Source organism: Ascoidea rubescens, assembly GCF_001661345.1.
Source record: "Ascoidea rubescens DSM 1968 unplaced genomic scaffold ASCRUscaffold_1, whole genome shotgun sequence".
In the NCBI taxonomy this organism is placed as follows: Eukaryota; Fungi; Ascomycota; class Saccharomycetes; order Ascoideales; family Ascoideaceae; genus Ascoidea; species Ascoidea rubescens.
The window spans coordinates 1161590-1179065 of NW_017962913.1; the positions used below are offsets into that span (position 1 = coordinate 1161590).

The 17476-nt window shown below is 35.1% G+C and overlaps 5 protein-coding genes across 5 annotated transcripts; 4 read left to right on the plus strand and 1 right to left on the minus strand.

The window, feature by feature from the left end:
* The first annotated feature begins 228 nt into the window (after positions 1–228).
* On the plus strand, positions 229–2938 carry ASCRUDRAFT_73511 (uncharacterized protein). Its single transcript, XM_020192320.1, has one exon. The coding sequence runs from the start codon at positions 442–444 to the stop codon at positions 2863–2865; it is 2424 nt and encodes an 807-aa protein (XP_020050015.1). The 5' UTR covers positions 229–441; the 3' UTR covers positions 2866–2938.
* Positions 2939–3580: 642 nt separating this feature from the next.
* On the plus strand, positions 3581–6899 carry SEA4 (Sea4p; the record flags this gene model as incomplete). The annotated part of the gene is made up of 2 exons (XM_020191428.1): positions 3581–3694; positions 3777–6899. The coding sequence occupies 2 exons, from the start codon at positions 3581–3583 to the stop codon at positions 6897–6899; spliced, it is 3237 nt and encodes a 1078-aa protein (XP_020050016.1).
* Positions 6900–7160: 261 nt separating this feature from the next.
* PKC1 (protein kinase C) lies at positions 7161–11156 on the plus strand (the record flags this gene model as incomplete). The annotated part of the gene is made up of 3 exons (XM_020190075.1): positions 7161–7377; positions 7636–9542; positions 10137–11156. The coding sequence occupies 3 exons, from the start codon at positions 7161–7163 to the stop codon at positions 11154–11156; spliced, it is 3144 nt and encodes a 1047-aa protein (XP_020050017.1).
* A 268-nt stretch (positions 11157–11424) lies between these two features.
* ASCRUDRAFT_67786 (uncharacterized protein) lies at positions 11425–12735 on the plus strand (the record flags this gene model as incomplete). The annotated part of the gene is made up of 1 exon (XM_020191429.1): positions 11425–12735. The coding sequence occupies one exon, from the start codon at positions 11425–11427 to the stop codon at positions 12733–12735; it is 1311 nt and encodes a 436-aa protein (XP_020050018.1).
* THO2 (Tho2p) lies at positions 12694–17222 on the minus strand (the record flags this gene model as incomplete). Its single annotated transcript, XM_020192321.1, has 1 exon — positions 12694–17222. A coding segment is annotated over one exon (4411 nt), but the record flags the coding sequence as incomplete, so codon positions are not given.
* Between the last annotated feature and the right edge of the window lie 254 nt (positions 17223–17476).

The window sequence follows — 17476 nt, forward strand, 5'->3', positions numbered from 1 at the left end:
GGTATTAACTCCTGCACGCGCGGGAAGGAGAGCAACGGATCCTTTAATAATCCAGCTGTGTGCAGGGAGGCTGTGGCCTTTCCAAACCAAGCAGCTGGTTCGCTTTAGGAGCACATCACGCGCTTTTCGCGGCGGGCCTCGCGCGGCCTATGTCGGCGCCAGAATGGCCAAAGCCGGCCGCGGCCCGGGCCAGCTCCGGCGGCAGAAGCAGCAGAGGCAGCAGAAGCAGCGACCGAAACAGCAGCACCAACCCCACCAACAGCCCCTGCGACGCCTGCTGACTGCCGAATTTTCTCTTCCTTCTCTCTCCTTCCTCTCTGCTTCTTCTCTTCGCTTCCCTCCCCGTCGCTTGAAGCCTGCATACTTAAACTCACCAGATACCTTCCTCCCTCCTAACCTCAGTCACAACCATCACAACCATCACCACCTTCAACAGACGCCATGAAACTATCGATATCTGCTCCCATTTCCAATCTCTCCAACAATCAGATCCTCAACAAAAGTGTCGTTGACAACTCCTCCACCTCCTCGCTTGCCTCTGCCTCCCCTGTTCTTCTCCTAGTCAACTATAACTTCACTGCTCAGAATCCAAAGGAATTGTCTGTCAAATCTGGCGAAATCCTCAAGCTAATCTCTGATATTGATAATGATTGGTGTTTGGTCAAACCAATTGGAAGATTAGGTGGTCCTGGTTTAATTCCAAAATCCTATGTCAAATCAATCTCCATTCAATCTTTAGATCTCACCAACCCTAATTCTACTAATAATAATACCATCACCCAAAGTAACAACTACAGTTACAACTACTCAAAGAAAAAAAAATCCACTTCATCAAACAGCATAGAAAGTGATGTATCCTCAACCCTATCAACCTCTGATAGTATTCTCAGTTTAAATCAAACCAATAGGACTTCAAATTCAACCACATCCTCAATCAATAACCCCACTAATTCTACAAATCCTATTAATAAAAACAGCAATAACAATAATAACAATAACGTTATTCATCGTTCTTACCCAATCAAAATTACCATTTCAAATCTTTTAGTCCAAAAGAATAGCTTCTTTTACATAATTGGCATCCTGCTAAATAATAACTCAAAAAGATTCATATCTCGTAGTTACAATGATTTTCATGACTTACACCTTCAGTTCATCCATTCTTTAAACAATATCCCCAATTTAAATAATTTCCAGTTACCACAATTTCCCCAACTACCTCAACTCCTTCAATCTCCTTCTTACTCCCCTTCTAATGCTTCTATTCCTTCTTCAAACCCAAAGGCCCTATTTGATCTAATCCAGCCCTTGAATTCCTATTTAAACAAAATCTTTTCTCAAGATAAATTAGCTAAATCAATCAACAAAATCCTTTTCGATTGGTTATCTCCACTATCAAATGATCTAGAAATTGATACCAATCACCCTTTATATTTTGATTCAAATTCTTATTTCTCTTTATCAAAAATTATTGATATGATTGCACCTTCTTCATCTATTTTTAATCCTAACAATAACATCCCAAATTTTCAAAAACCTTTACCTTCTTTACCTCCATCTCAATCTCAATCCCAATCTCAGTCCCAATCTCAGTCTCCATCTCCATCTCACTCTCCATCACAATTTTACAATCACCATAATAGCAATATTACTACCATTAAAAGTACAACTCTATACGCCCAAGCCCAAAAATCTCTCTCTTCTCCAATGCTATCCCATTTTAACCTACCTAAACCAAGCAATATCCCTTCAAATCATCTGCACTATAATCAAAATCAAAATCAAAACCAAAATAACTATAACAATTATAACACTCATAATAATCTTACCCCAAATTTACAACATTATTCTAACCATTCTAATAATGGTTCACTTAATTCATCCCCAACCGAAAAAAAATTTCACCACCTGTTGAAAAAAATCTTTAGTCAACAAAAAAATCAAGTTCAAATTCAAATTCAACAAAACTCTCTTGAATCTCTTCCTCTTCCAAATTCCGTTCCTCAAATTCCATCTCAGCCTCGCTCTCACTCTTACTCGAATTCTCACTCAAATTATCAACCTGATTTTCAACTGCCCACAAACGATCCTCAACACACTTTAAGAATCCCCAAACTTCGAAAGGATTTTTCTCGTTCATCTCCAAATATCCTCAATTTAACCATCTCCTCTTCAAAGGCAAACCACACCAACAACGAAAATAATCTTCTTCTACCAACCGGGTTTTCCCCAATCGCAGCATCCCCATTATCTTCAACTTCTTTTAAACTAAGGCATAGCAGAAATAAATCGTTAAACTCAATTCTCTCAAATAATTCCAATATATCAAGCAATTCAAATCAATCAATTTCTTACCCCCCTCATCATTTGTCTCATAGAGCTTCTTCTTCTTCTTCAACTTCAAAAACCGTCTCTATTCAAACCCCAACTCCTATCTTAGATCAATTTTTAGATTCAATTCATATTCCAAATTCTACTCCCGTTTCTGCTTCTGCTTCTGCCTTTGCTTCCACTTCCAATTTTAATTCAAATTTCAGTTCACACTCACATTCAAATTCTATTTCTACCTCAAATACTTCTCCTCCTCCTCCTCCCTCTCCCCTTCATAAAAAGGACCCAAACTCAATTAAAATTAAAGTATTTTATAACAATGATAATGATATCGTTGCTTTGAAAATTCCAAAGGATTCAACTTTAGATTCATTAACTGAACTTATTAAGAATAAAATCAATACTGACGAAGATATTTCTATATTATACAAAGACATTACTGGTTATTATGCCCCTCTCCAATCTGATAAAGTTTTAATGGCTGCTATTTATGGTGATGATCAAAAAATCTTATTAAAAGTGGAATTTTCCTAATAACTTTTCTAATAAATTTCCTAATTTTTATTTTATTACCTATTTCTCATAATTTTTTTTTTTCAATTCAAACTATCTTTTTTTTTACTTTTATTTTTCAATTTTTTTACTTCTTTTCTTTTCTCTTATTATGTTTTGTGATTATTTGTGTTCGTATTCTTATTCTTACTACTTTATTATTATTTATTATTTATTATTTATTATTTATTATTTATTATTATTCATTATTCATTATTTATTATTATTAGTACTATATTTCTTTGTCTTTTTATCTGGTGGTGATTCAAACTTTGAGCTGTACTTATTTTCTTGGAACTAACTATATCATTTTCTTTTCTTTTGATGTTTAATCAGAGCTATCTTTTACGTTCTAGTCAAAGCTATCTTTCACTTTCTAGCCTGTTTTAGAAATTTTATCAACTACATTGAATTTTGTGTATAGAATATTGTTCTTTTATATTTCAATATATACTTCTACTTTTTAAACTTCAGTTCCCAGATGAAACTGTGACATAGTAATTATCTTCTAGTTGCTATTCTTTTTATATCTTTATGCTTTTTCGAATAACTCATGAAATAGCATACTCTCATTGTTCTATCTCCAGTGAAAGGTTAAGCTTCTTCCGTCTTCTTCAGCTTTTCTCCGATTTGTTTATCTCACAGTGTTGGTGTTATTATTTACCACCATAACCTTGTTCTCACAGCTCTCACAAAGATGTCTTCTATAAGAAGAATTGATGCATGGAGTAACGACTCCTTGGAGTACTTTTTATCTGTTGGTTTTAGTTGCGACGAGATCTCTCTCTTCCAGTCTAACTATTACAATGAGGTAAGCTTTATCCATCTCTTTTTTTTTTATTAAGCAACCCTTTGTTACTGGTTACATTAATGACTAACTTTTTGTTTTGTAGAATGTTTTTGAGGAATTGGAAAGAGTTAATAGGAAAAAGATACCCTCTATATCGTGCTTTGATGGGTCTAGCCAGTTTGGCACAGTTGGAACTGGGCATAATAATGGAACAGTCAAAGTGTTCAGTATGACTTCTAATTATGAAGATACATCATTTAATCAGAATATTCCTAGGACGTGTAATTCGATCTCATTTAATACAAATAATAATATTGCTATAGCTTTAGATAAAACCCGAAGTAATCCCAGTTTATTGGTATACGATATTAAGGATAATAAAAAAAGCGTTTATAATAATCTTATCAACGATGGGGTTTTATCAGTGAAATTTCTCAATAAGATTCCTAATAGATTGCTAACTGGAACACATAACAAGTTATTTCAATACGACATAAGGACACCAAGTTATAGCAAGCCGACATTTGAGATTCGAACGAAATATACTAATGATATAACATTTGATCCATTGATTCCTTACCTTTTTAGCACATCATCGGAGGATGGGCTTGCAATTTGGGATACAAGAAAGATTACAGGGTTGGTTGAATTGAATCCGAGTTTGAATTCGAATTTGAATTCCCATCTGAATTCCAATAATAGTTATGGTTATAGTCATAATCATAATCATAATCATAATCATAATCATAACGGCAATTCAACACAACTTTCTAATGGTGATGCGAATTCTGGTATAAATGCAAATGGCAATTCGAATTCGATTAATGCAAATTTGAGTTTTTTCCATGAGAAAGTCCATGTTTCGAATACTTCATCGTCTACGATAGTTGATTCTAATTCTGGCAATCAAATTTTAAAGCTTGATTTTTCCGGTATGAATGTGGATAAACAACAGAGTTTTTGCTTTAGATATTCGTCTACTAATAAGCTTGAAGTTTCGAGTTTATATCATAAATTTGATTCTGGAAATCAGAAAAAGAGTACAATACGGCGATATTTTCTTTCATTTGCATCGGGTGAAGATAAGACAGGCAAATTGAAGATAGATAAGGGTGTTGATGGCGATAAGAGCAAGAAAAAAATGATTAATATTGAAAAGTTGTATGTTAATAAGGTGTATGATGTGAATGATAGGAATGAGTTGGGGAATTTTATATCGTTTGATTATGCTAGGAATGGGAATTATTACAATTCTACAAGCGTTGTTTGTTTGAAGAGATCTGGAAATGCAATTCGGTATTCGTTGGTTGAAGGGCAAGATTTTTGCAAGTTTTCAGTTCGAAATGATATAATCACGTCGGGGCCATATGGATTGTTTGTTTCTAAGATTATTGAGAGAAATAATAATTATTACCAGAGTATAGTGATTGGAAACGAGAAACGGAAGAAGAAGAATTCGGGTGAAGCGATATTGAACAAATTGAGAAATCTGGGAGGCTTGAGTGAGTTGGAGGAAATGAAGAAGATGAAGAAGTTTGAGAACTATAATATGGTTGAAAATGAGCCAAATCGAGAGAATTTCAGTGTTGGATCCAATGATATGATGAATTCGCCATTATCACCAAGGGTCAAAGAAGAGACTATATTTCGGGAGGAATCATCTAGGAGCCATAGTAGTGTGTTGGAAAAGGATTCATCAGTTACGATCCGAGTGCTTGCCGAGGCTGGATACCAGCTTGATTTTGAAATGAACCAGGATATTATCCGGAGTATTAATTACGGGTCAGGGTCTGAACGAGTGTCGGAAGGAACTGTGAACGAGTTGGAAGTTGTATGGAAATGGTTCCATTACTGTGAAAGAAACCGAGAACTTTTCAGCTACAAAGGGTATGATTTAAGCTTTTTGGGAGTACGAGATATCTGGGAGGGAATTGATGATACGTACGGGTACAAGTACCAGCGGTTATTGAAAAACAAGAGATTCAACGGGACGTTCTTCTCGAATGTGAATCCGGAGAGTTATTTGGATGCGATCAAGGGGATATTGATCAAGATTGATAATTTGAACAAGAACATCTCGTCAATAGAGAACAAGAACAAGAAGTTGCAAAGAAAGTTGTGCTTGTATCTATTGGATGCGTATGATAGCAACCAGGAATTTGTGCAAAAGGTTGAAAAGTTGAAGAACAACGAAGAGTGGGCAAAGGCAGCGGGAAGAGCAGTGTTTCGCGATGACATTGAATCAGCCATCCACATATTGAGGTCGTCGCAAATACAAGAGTACAAGATATTGGCAGCGGCAATCTCAGCGTACTTTTCGTTCAACAATGGAGTGGAGTTGGCAGAGACCAACACCGAGTGGAAAAACCAGTGTCGAAAGTTGGCTACAGAGTTGGACGATCCATACTTGCGAGGAATATTTGCGTACATTGCTGACAGAGACTGGTCGCAGGTTCTCGACGAGCCCTCGTTGCCGTTGAAGGAAAAGTTGAGGATTGCATTCAGGTTTTTAAATGGGAAGCAATTGAGCACGTATCTCGAGACGATGAGCAAGGAGATGAGCAAGATGGGGAAGTTGGAAGGGTTGTTGTTGTGTGGGTTGACGATAGATGGGATCAGTCTCTTGCAGAACTACATTGATTCGAGCAACGACCTCCAGACTGCAGTGCTTCTCAGCAGCTACGGGGTGCCCAGGTACTTTGAGGACGAGCGAGTGGGATACTGGGTGGAGTGCTATGTGCAGTACTTGAACCGGTTGAGGCAGTACAAGTTGAGGGCCAAGTTCGACATCAAGCGAAGGCAGTTGAGTGTGGACAGCGTGAGTGGCGAGGCCAAGGTGGTTATCAGACCCAGGCAGTTGTTCCTCCAGTGCTTGAAGTGCAACAAGAGCGTGTTCGACAGCACGCTGGGTCTGCGTGAGAAGCAGGGCAAGCAGAGCAAGACGCAGGGCCACTACAAGTTTGCGACCCAGCGGCACGGGCCCAGCGGCGGCAGCGCAGAGAGGATTCTGTGCTCCAACTGCAACGCGCCCTTGCCGAAGTGCGGCATCTGCCTCCTCCCCCTCGGCTCGCTGGCGACAGACCACCGCCAGTGGGCTACCATCTGCTTGAGCTGCCACCACGGTATGCACTGCAGCCACGCCGAAGAGTGGTTTGCAAGCCATGTCGTGTGCCCTGTCGCCAACTGCAGTTGCTGCTGCAAGTTCCGCAGCACGGCTCAGCCATGAGGCCTGAGCCCGAGAAAAAGGTGCGACCTGCCGGTGGGCGCTCGGCCAGAAATAGCACCACAACGGTGTCCTCGCGCTCTGATCTCCTCTGCTCTTGCCTCCAGCTGGTGATCTGCCTTGAACTGTGCTCGCTATTTAAAGATACTCTGCTCTCCCACAGCCCTCGACTCTTTGTTCGCTGGATCGTATTTATACTCAAGGTTGTAGCTTCAAGTTAAAACAATGTCAATCTGAGGAAGGAGCTTATTCGCCAGCAACAACATGAAGACCTCTATTCCTCCCAACTCCACTGGCTCCTCGTCTCTTGAGGAGATCAGGTCGAAATTGCTCAAAGAGAAAATGATTATCCAGTCTTCGCTCAAGATGAAAAACAGTCCCAGGGCCTCTGCCAATGTTAAACAACGCTGCGACAGCGTTATTGCTCAGGCCCAGAGGAACATCAGGTACTACGAGCAGTCCATCATCCAGCTCCAGGCTCGTATCAATCGAGCCTCTCTTCAATTCCAGATCCAGCCAATGTCCACAAGTGGTTCCATGAAGAGAAAACCTCCTCCCTTTGATGTTCCTTCTTCTCACTCTCCACTCTCTTCCACCTCTAATTCTCCTTTCTACAATGCTTCTTCAAATATTCCTCCCTCCTTGCCTTCAAAAATCCCCCTAGATAGCCCCATCACTAACAACAACAATAAAAACACTTCAAATAACACCATCACCACTCTTCCCAACCAAAACTCAGGCGATAGAGCAAACAGACTATTCAATCCAATGTACCTAAACAGATTGGATCTTGTCAAAGAAAACAACCCTTCTTTGGGTCATAAAATCGAGTACATGCTCGAATTGTTAAACTACAAACTACAGGTCGAAAACAATCTCCTACTAGCCTCTCTCCGGTTCCAAGAATCCTACAACAAACGCTCAAACTACATAATGGTCAATCAAGCTAAAATTCATGTCTCTGAATCAAAAAGAAAACTTTACCTCCTAAAAACTGCCCTCAAAGTATACAAGGATTTACACATCAAAAACAATGAGTTTGACAAAGATATCAAACTAATGAACACAAACAACATGAGAAAACCCTTATCCGGTATTTTGAAAGTTCACATTAACTCCGCCATAAATCTAATTCACAATGACGCTGCTCAATCTCCCTACGACAACTCAACCAAATCAAAAATCGTCTTTAGAATCGACGGCAAACAACTCAGTGAAACGCCTCAAATCACAAATGGCCTCTGGAACTCAACATACACCTTGAAAATTGCCAAAGGAAACGAACTAGAAATCTCCATCCTTGATCTAAAAGACAAAAAATATGAAGAAATCAGCTACATCTGGTTTATTCTTAGTGACATTGTAGAAGACTTGAGAAGAAATAAAGTCAAAAATCTTAACCAAATCAATAACTGGTTGCCTGCAAATGAAACTGGCAGCTTCAAAAATCCCTTTTTAATCAACGATAGCTCAACTATTAACACAGATTTCAACTCTTCCACTCCTACTCCTACTTCTCCTACTTCTACTTTTCCACCCCAATTCAATCAAAAAAGAGATAGAGATTCCGTTGATACCATCCACTTTGAAACAAGAAATATTCTCCCCTCTGATATCTCAAATAAAATAAAATTCTGCTGGTTTGAACTTGAACCCTATGGAAAAATTGAACTAGCTTTTGAATTCGATAGTAATCAAAGCTCAAATTCAAAACCACAATATAAACCTAACCAAAACAATCCTAAACTTCATCATCGAATAAACCGTAAGGATGCTTTGTTCGAAAAAAAAGAAAAACCCTTAGTCAAATTCAATCATGAATTAGTCAATACTTATATAAACACGATCGAAAGATGTTTTCTATGTAACCAGTTACTCAGATTTCAATGCTGGAAATGTAAAAATTGTCATTTGTTATGTCATCTGGATCAATGTTCTATTAATGTCGTTAACCCCACTTATTGTACTGCTTATCATCCACAAACTGCACCAATAGCACCAATAGCACCAACAACAACATCATCATCAACATCAACAATTACTCCAACAACACCGCAAAATCAATATCAAAACCAATATCAACCCCTGAATCAATACCAACCTCAAAATCAATACTACCATCCAAATCAAAACCAATATTCCAACCAAACTCAATCCCAATATCAAAACCAATATCAATATCAAAATCAATACTACCCTCCAAATCAAAACCAAAATCAGTACAAAAACCAAAATCAAATTCAGCAAACTTATCAACTCCAAAATCAATACCCATCTAACATTGAAAACACTTTCCCGATTCCCTATCAATCTACATTGCAAGACAAATATCAGCCTCCAAACAATCAGAATTTCTCAAATCAATCACAATTCATACCTCAAAATCAAATTCAGGGTTATGAAAGATATCAACCTGAAAATTATTTTCAAAATAATCATGCTCTGAATTATAATGACCAAAATTCACAAAATAATGAAAATAATGCAATTTTAAGATATAACGGAAACAATGAAAACAATGAACATAATGAAAATAATGAAAATAATGAAATTTTAAAAAACAATGAATTAGAACCTCAAGATTTTTTAAGTACATCCTTAACAAACCACTCAGATATTTCTACCATGACTAATTTGAGCGCCGAAGTTTTACCTCTTCTTCAATTGCCAAAAATAACTTTATCTAAAGATTTTGATTTAGAAAACTCTGCAGAATATAAAAAAAATTGCTATGAACTCAATAAATTTGATAAAGAGTATCAATTATGGGCCGGGAAAGACAATAATTTAGTTTTGGAAAAAGAAAATGACACAGATTTCAAGGAAGATGAAACTAATCACAAGAAAGTATTTAACATGGATGATCTAATCAGTAGGGTTGACTCACTTCAGCTTACTCAAAATCCAAACCAAAATAAAAATGAGTACTTTGAAGATGAAAATCAGCAAACTTCTGAGATATCAAACAATCCATTTAGAAATGATGAAGACACCTTTGGTAAGGATAATATACAATATGAAGGAAAAACGATTGTTTCTGCCAAAGTTGATAATGAGGTTAAAATTGAAGATGAATTCAGATTTGATAACGTGTTTGATAATGTATTTGATAATAAATTTGATAATAAGGTTGAGAAAAAATTCGATGAAAAATTTGCTTTGGTTTCTTCTCAATTAACCAAAGTGAAGACTAATGAAAAACAAAATTTTCAAGAGGCTTTTGACGAAACTCATACTAAGAAAAAACGAAAAAATAGATATCGTGTTAAGGATTTTACATACATCAAAGTTTTGGGAAGAGGACAGTTTGGTAAAGTCATGCTTGCTCAATCCAATAGATCAAAGAAACTTTGTGCGATTAAAATGCTTAAGAAGAAATCGATTGTTGATGATCACCAGATAAAGGAACTTAGACAAGAACAAAAGATGTATTTAATCGCTAATAAATCAAATAATCCATTTTTAACAAAAATGTATTGCTCTTTTCACACTCGAACTAGAATTTACTTTGTAATGGAGTTTGCCTCCGGAGGAGATTTAATGTTCCATGTTCAAAAGGATAAATTCAATCTAAGAATAACTCGTTTTTTCGCCGCAGAAATTCTTTTAGGATTAAAATATTTGCATGATCAAGGAATAGTTTATCGTGATTTGAAGTTGGAAAACATTTTGTTAACCAAAGATGGGCATATTAAGATAGCAGACTATGGTTTGTGTAAAGACAATATGGGTTACGGAAATTTCACAACATCATTTTGTGGAACAGCTGATTACATGGCACCCGAATTAGTTGAGGTTAAAGATTATGATAAATCTGTGGATTGGTGGGCATTTGGAGTCTTAATTTATATAATGGTTTTGCAAAAGACCCCCTTTGGAAATTTCTCTGATGATGAATTGGAATTGAACAACTCGATTTTATATGATGAGCCCGAGTTTCCTCCAGCCATGCCTTATAATCTTCTAGATTTAATAAGCAAACTATTGGAAAAAAATTTCAGAAAGAGATTGGGAAGTAGTGAGAGAGATGCTCTCGATATCATGGAACAGCCATTTTTCGAGTCAATCGATTTTGAAGAATTGATCAAAGGTAACGTCGAGTCTCCCTTCAAAGTTAACGTTGGAGACGAAATGGAGGCAAGCAACTTCGACGATGAATTCACCTCTTTAGCTGTTAACCTATCGCCAGTTTCCTCAATCACAGAGACTGAGCAAAGAATGTTCAGTGGGTTTTCTAGAGTCTGCGTTTCTGAGCTTTAAATTCTGGAATTTTTTTTGTTACTTTTGTGCTTTTTTATTTCTTTTACTCTTTGTTAAATCTATTTCACTTCCAAAGGCATTTTCGTTTATATAATGAATAACAGTTTAATAATTAATATCAAGACAATGAGCACCAACCCAGTTCTGTTCTGAATCTGGTTTCACGTAGCATTTATTCTCTGAGGCCTCCAATTGGCTTTTCCCGAATGAAGCACAAAACAAAACCACTGCTTCTTTCTCTCACAAACTCGTGGAACAACACAGTACTATGTTCATCAGCAAATCAAGCTGTATAGGATTTGCTGATTCAAGAATATTTGCACACTCTCCTGTATTCCAACGACATCGTTTATGTTTTACCAGAATCTGCAGCCAGTTTGCCCCTATTGATTACAGAAAGCTAGGTGAAAAGTATGTTCAGCGCTTTGGTATCTATAATGTCTACAACTTAGCCGCCAGAGATAAAAGATATTTGCAGCAACTTCTGATTGATTTGATAGAAAACTGCAGGAAGTTGGAACACACTTTGTTGACTGGTTCAAGAAACCAAGTTGCTACACGATTTAACAGAGGCAATAAACCACAACTGAAGAGCGAAGCTCCTGAGAAAGTAGACGATTTTCTCTATGAATGCTTAACAAAAAACAACTCCATTAGATCGTTTCTCTTGGATAAGGATAATGAATTTATTCTTAGAAAGTATCTCATCACTGATCCAATACCAAAAAATGAAAACACAATTAAAATGATATCCAGCTATGTGTCCCATGCCATTAATCACAATGCTCCAATAAGTGAAAAGTTGATATATCTATCATTGAGACAGCTCCTCAAAAATGAAAAGTCAGTCCCTTTTGATAATTTTATTTCTTCCTTTGAAATAGTCGATTTATTGTATGGAAAGGATTCAAACTATACAAAGTTTTTGAAATCGAAATTTATTGCAAATTTTATTATCCCATTATCGGCTGTTTCGATTATACTTCTTCCTCTATCACAGATTATATTTCTTTCATCAACATACCTAAACATTGGTTTAATGTTAATTCAATATTCCATGAACATTGGCTTTTTTTTACTCTTTTCTTCTAATTTTTTCTTAAAACAAACCTCTAGAATAAAATGGTTAAATGGAACAAATTGGTTTCGTTGTATAATACACCAAAACGAATTGTTAATGATTAATAGAATTATTACTTATTTTGATGAATTTTATGATTTGAATGTTGAAAATTATCATTTAATCGGCTCATCAAATAGTTCAAAAAATAATGGCTTGAAAAGCCTCAACCACTTTAGAGCAAATAACAATTTCAATATTGAGTTTTTCCTTGAAAATCATATCGATGACATTAAAGAAATAAACTCAATTGATCAGACAAAACCAAAAAATGAAGAAGAACTAGAGCTACTTAAATTTATAATCAAAAATTTGAGAAATAGAAAAATGATTTTAAGAACAAAAGAAACAGAGAGACAGTTTTATCAATTTTGGTCTACAAGAGGTGAAAATTTTGAATGGATTGAACCAGATCAAGATCCGGCTGAAATGATTTTATTAAAAATGTATAAAAAATAAATCGTAAAAAATTATTTTGAGAAATGCATATACACGTTTCTTTTATCAGTATAATTTGAAACATATATAAATAAAATTAATGGTTATATCTTCGGTTTCCTCTTCCACGGCTCGGGCGACCTCCACTATCGTATCTGCTTCCATAACTAGAGGATCTTTGATAGTTTTGTGAGTAACCACCAGGATTTCTTTCTCCTTTTGCTGGAGTTCTGTTTCGATTATAACTACTGCTTGGTTTTGTAATTCTAGGCTGATGATCTGGTTGTTTTTTAGCATTGTTGGGCAATGGTTGAGTTTTTTTCTCACTGGTATCCCCACCCTCAACAACTTCAAGCGGTGAATTCTTTTCAGTAGTTAAAACATTATCCTTTGTTTCCTCGTTCTCTGAAGGTATTATGGAAGCTGTATTTGCTGGAATATCCAGCAATGTACTAGACAGTTTGACCTTCTTTAGTTCAGTAGGGCTTTCTGATTTCGGTACATTAGACAATGGTTTTTCAGCTGCTTCCTTATCTTCTGGTTTTATTTTCAAAACTGATTTAGCAGGTGGACTAACCAAATTTTCTTTTTTTTCTTTATTAACAGTTTGCAACATAACATCCATATATTTTTTCAGGGGTTCTTTTGCCTCATTTTGGGATAATCGCGAAGATGATCTGGAAACTATAGAGGATGATTTAGGACCAGTTGGAAACTTAGCTTCTGTCTTTTTGGAGCTAACTAGAGAATCTTTCAGAATCTTTCTCTTAACTTTTTGTTGCCCTTCATCCGCCTTATCCATTTCATAAGATTCCAACATATGAATACATTTTTTTTCACGAGATCTGATAAGGACAATTAACGCATTTGCTGCCAATTTAATATCTTCTCTTTCATCCTGAGCAATAGTTTCAATCAAATAAAGTAATTTTTCACAATGATCCTCAATAACAGGATAAACCGTAATGACATTTTTAAGGAAAGTTATAGCATTTCGACGATACATATAATCATCAGTTTCAAGAGCAACACTTATATCCCTCAAAGATAGAGTATGAATTTCCAACAAATTTTTAAGGAATTCCTGATGACTGGTCGAACTTTCATCATTAGAAATTTTTCCAAATTCCTTTTCAAAGTTTTCTTTATTTCTCCAATTATCTAAAGATTGGAAAATTTCGGAATAAAAGATTCCAAAATTTTCGGCCTCATCAGGAGTAAATGTAAATAAAGAACAAGAAATGATCCCTTTAAACAACACTTTTAACACTCCTAAGTAGAATTTTCTGAACCCTAAAGACAATAATAATTTTAAAAACTTTGCGCAGAATAATGCATCAAGTAAAGAGTGAATACTACGAGGGAGGATACAAGACTCAAGAAATTCATCAGTTTTATTTGTTAATGTAACTTCATCTGACTCACCGGTATTATTTTTAAACCAACTATCTTTTTCGTTTTCAATTCTTTTCATAGAAAATTTATAGTGAATTTCATGTTTGAGCATACTATCTGGAAACTCCTCCAAAATTCTTTCATACTCTTCTTTCAACTTCTTTTTGGCGTCTATTGAAAAGAGAGTGGCTTCTGGATCATTTTTCAAATTATTCATGTCATCAGTTAATCCACTTATGGAATCTTTAATATGTTTTTGTTCCATTTTATATTTATCCGAAGGAAAATTTATATCATAGAGAGATAATTGCCAAAATGTGGTATAGAAACCAACTTCCATAACATCCCAATTCACCAAAGATATATTCAGTTTTATCATCTTCATTATTGGGTATAAAGTTTTTGTCCAAGGTTTATGCTCATTTAGCTCTTCCTCTTGAAATTCTCTTTGAATGGATTTGGAAAGACTCTTTCTCCATAACTCAAAGGCCCATTCAGTGCTGACACCAAATACTGAAATTAATGTGCTTAAAGGCATAATATAACTTTCTATTTGTTTAGTATGCAAAAAATAATTAATAGAAGACAAGTAACTGTGGAGTAAGGAACTGGTTTCATCATTTCTATTGGCCAAAATTTTGTAATGAAGGTTTTCATTTTCGAATATTTGAGTCTTGTGGTAATTAGTTAGTAAAATAAATAACTCGCTTATGGCATCAAGTTCAATCAAATTGTTTAATAATCTTAGTCCTGATCTTTTAGATATATTTCTATTGTCTTGAATATTGCTAAACACAATATTTTGCAAACAAGGACCACATCCTAAATATTCAATTTGCAGCAAAGTAAGATTAGAAATGTGTTTAATCCCACTCATGTAGTTTACCATCTCTTTAAAGATAACTATACCAGTGTTATCACCAGAATGAAATTTCTTTAATATAAATGTGTAAAGAGTTTTTAAATCCACTTTGGCATATCTTTGGCATAATTTTCCAATAAAAGTAACTAAAGACTGAAGCCATTGTCTATCATTTATACCATCATCCTGAATTGAATTTCTGTTGGAAGTCAATCTGATCAATAATACAAAAGTTAAAACATCATAACCATAATCAGTGAAATATCTGGCAGCATCAACAATTAGGTCTATTAGGTTGTCGTAACTCTCAATTTGAGTTACAATAACCTCAAAACAAGATAAAGGATTAGCGTAAGAAATTTTTGCTAATCTTCTCATCATTGGGTGGAAATTTGTCTTTGACAATCTTTTAAGAACATCTTTAGTTTCTTTTTCGGCTGCATTGCAAGCAATTTTAATATCTAAATCTTTTTTCCTTAAAGTTGAATTTATTCCTCCATATAAAGAAAATCTTTTATCAAGTGGGAATTTTGCCATTAATTTGAATATTTCTTGAATAGTGCAAGGGTTTTCTTTTATAAGTGGCATGGCAGGAAATATGAATTTTCTAAAAAAATCAAACCACTTATTTAATTTTGAGTGATAATCATCTTTTGGCGTGTTGTTTAAGTCATATAAACCAATTCTAACTAATTTAGTCATGAGTTCAACATCCTTGTATAAGTTGACACTAGAAAATGATAAAAATTCGTTGCAAACAACAAATAAATCTTCAATAGTTTTGATTTCAGGGATTTTTTTATTCCATTCATGATAGAAATATACAAATTTTTTATTTGTGTGAGATTTTTGCAAAGAAAATACCTCGATTGTAGTTATTAGGTAGTCTTCATATTCAATACCGTCATCAGATCTAGTGAATGCAACTCTTTTAGGAACCAAGAGTTTTTGAATTAAATCTTTATCTTGAATTGAATGAACTTTTTCATATAAAGGTTTAATTGATTGATTCATCAAACGATGAATAGCAGAAGCAATTTCAGGATCAATTTTAGGTAAAAAGGGATATTTAGCTAGTATAAATATTGAAGGCCAATAAAGTCCGCACATTAAAAAGACTTTTAATAACTGATATTTATTATTTGTTTTCAAAGAATCAATAATTTCTCTGTACGGATCTTTTGGCTCTTTGTTCTTTTCTCTGCCTCTTGAATCGTTTCTTGATGTTTTATTAGAAGAGTCTGCTTCTTCGTCATTCAAGGGAGCAGCCAAAGCAAGTAAGGATGCGCCAGCTTTAAAGGATTTATCTTCCATGTATGCTTTATATTGAGATTCTATTTTTTTCATTGCCTCATCATTGGGACTTAAATAAGAGTAAATTGCACCGAAACTTATAAAACCTTCTTTTATCAAAACAGCAATTAAACATTTAAAGGTTTCTGGCATATCTCTTCCAAGAAAAAGATAATTGTTTAGTTTAAAACCAATAAGTTGAGCAGCAATATCACAACCACCGGTTGAAAGATTCTCGATGCATGATATATCAGAGGGAACTAGTGGCCACCAAGAAGATCTTTTCAAAAGTTCTATACAAAAATGATAGTTTTTTAAAATGTTATTAATATACAAGTCCAATATAATATCAAGAACCCTATTAGGATCCAAGCTGAAGTGGCCAATTAAAGATTCAATAACTCTCCAAGTGTAATCCACCATGTAAGGAGCATCATCTGAAGAAATTGCTTCATATAATTCAACAATCAATTTTGAATAACCTTCAGAACATTCGTGTAATAAATTATATCTTTTTTGGATATATTGATCTCTCAAGATAACAGACTCCTGCCTTTTCACTTTATTGAGGTTTATGTTATAAGTGCTACTGTAATATTCAGAAGTTAGATGAATTGCTAGTAATTTATCATTTATTGAGAGCTTTGCAAGAAATGAGGATAAGCTTTGGTTTGGAGGGAACAAATTCAAGACATTGATGAATAATAGAGAAATCAGCTCAGTTTTTTTTGGATCATCATGGTATTTAAAAATTTTCTCTAGAACAACAATTGCACTGGTCAAATTCAAGCGATCGAAATTTCTAATGGAATAAAGAAATTCGTAAAAGAGATCAAAGAGAGCAGTTGGGTCCTCATTGTAATCGGTTAAAAATAGTTCTTTGATCAAAGAATCTGAATAGGCCTTGAGATTCTTAGCCTTTTCTTCGGTCAAATATTTCCATTCAGCAGCCATCATCGTCTCTTGCTGAATCAGACCCTGTCTTTCAGTACCATTGGCTGTAAGAGAAGACATTTTGTAGACGATATGAGCAGTAGTTAGCTGGTTTTGCTCTTCTCCTGAGCTTGGATGAATTGGTTTGAATTGCATTGTTTTGTAAGAAAAATCACGTGACACGAATGTGCTTTTTGAATTTATATTCCTTTTCTATGCTGGAGGTGGGATGTTAGTCCACAATGGTGGATTGCTCCAGTTTTTTGTAACAATAGGTTT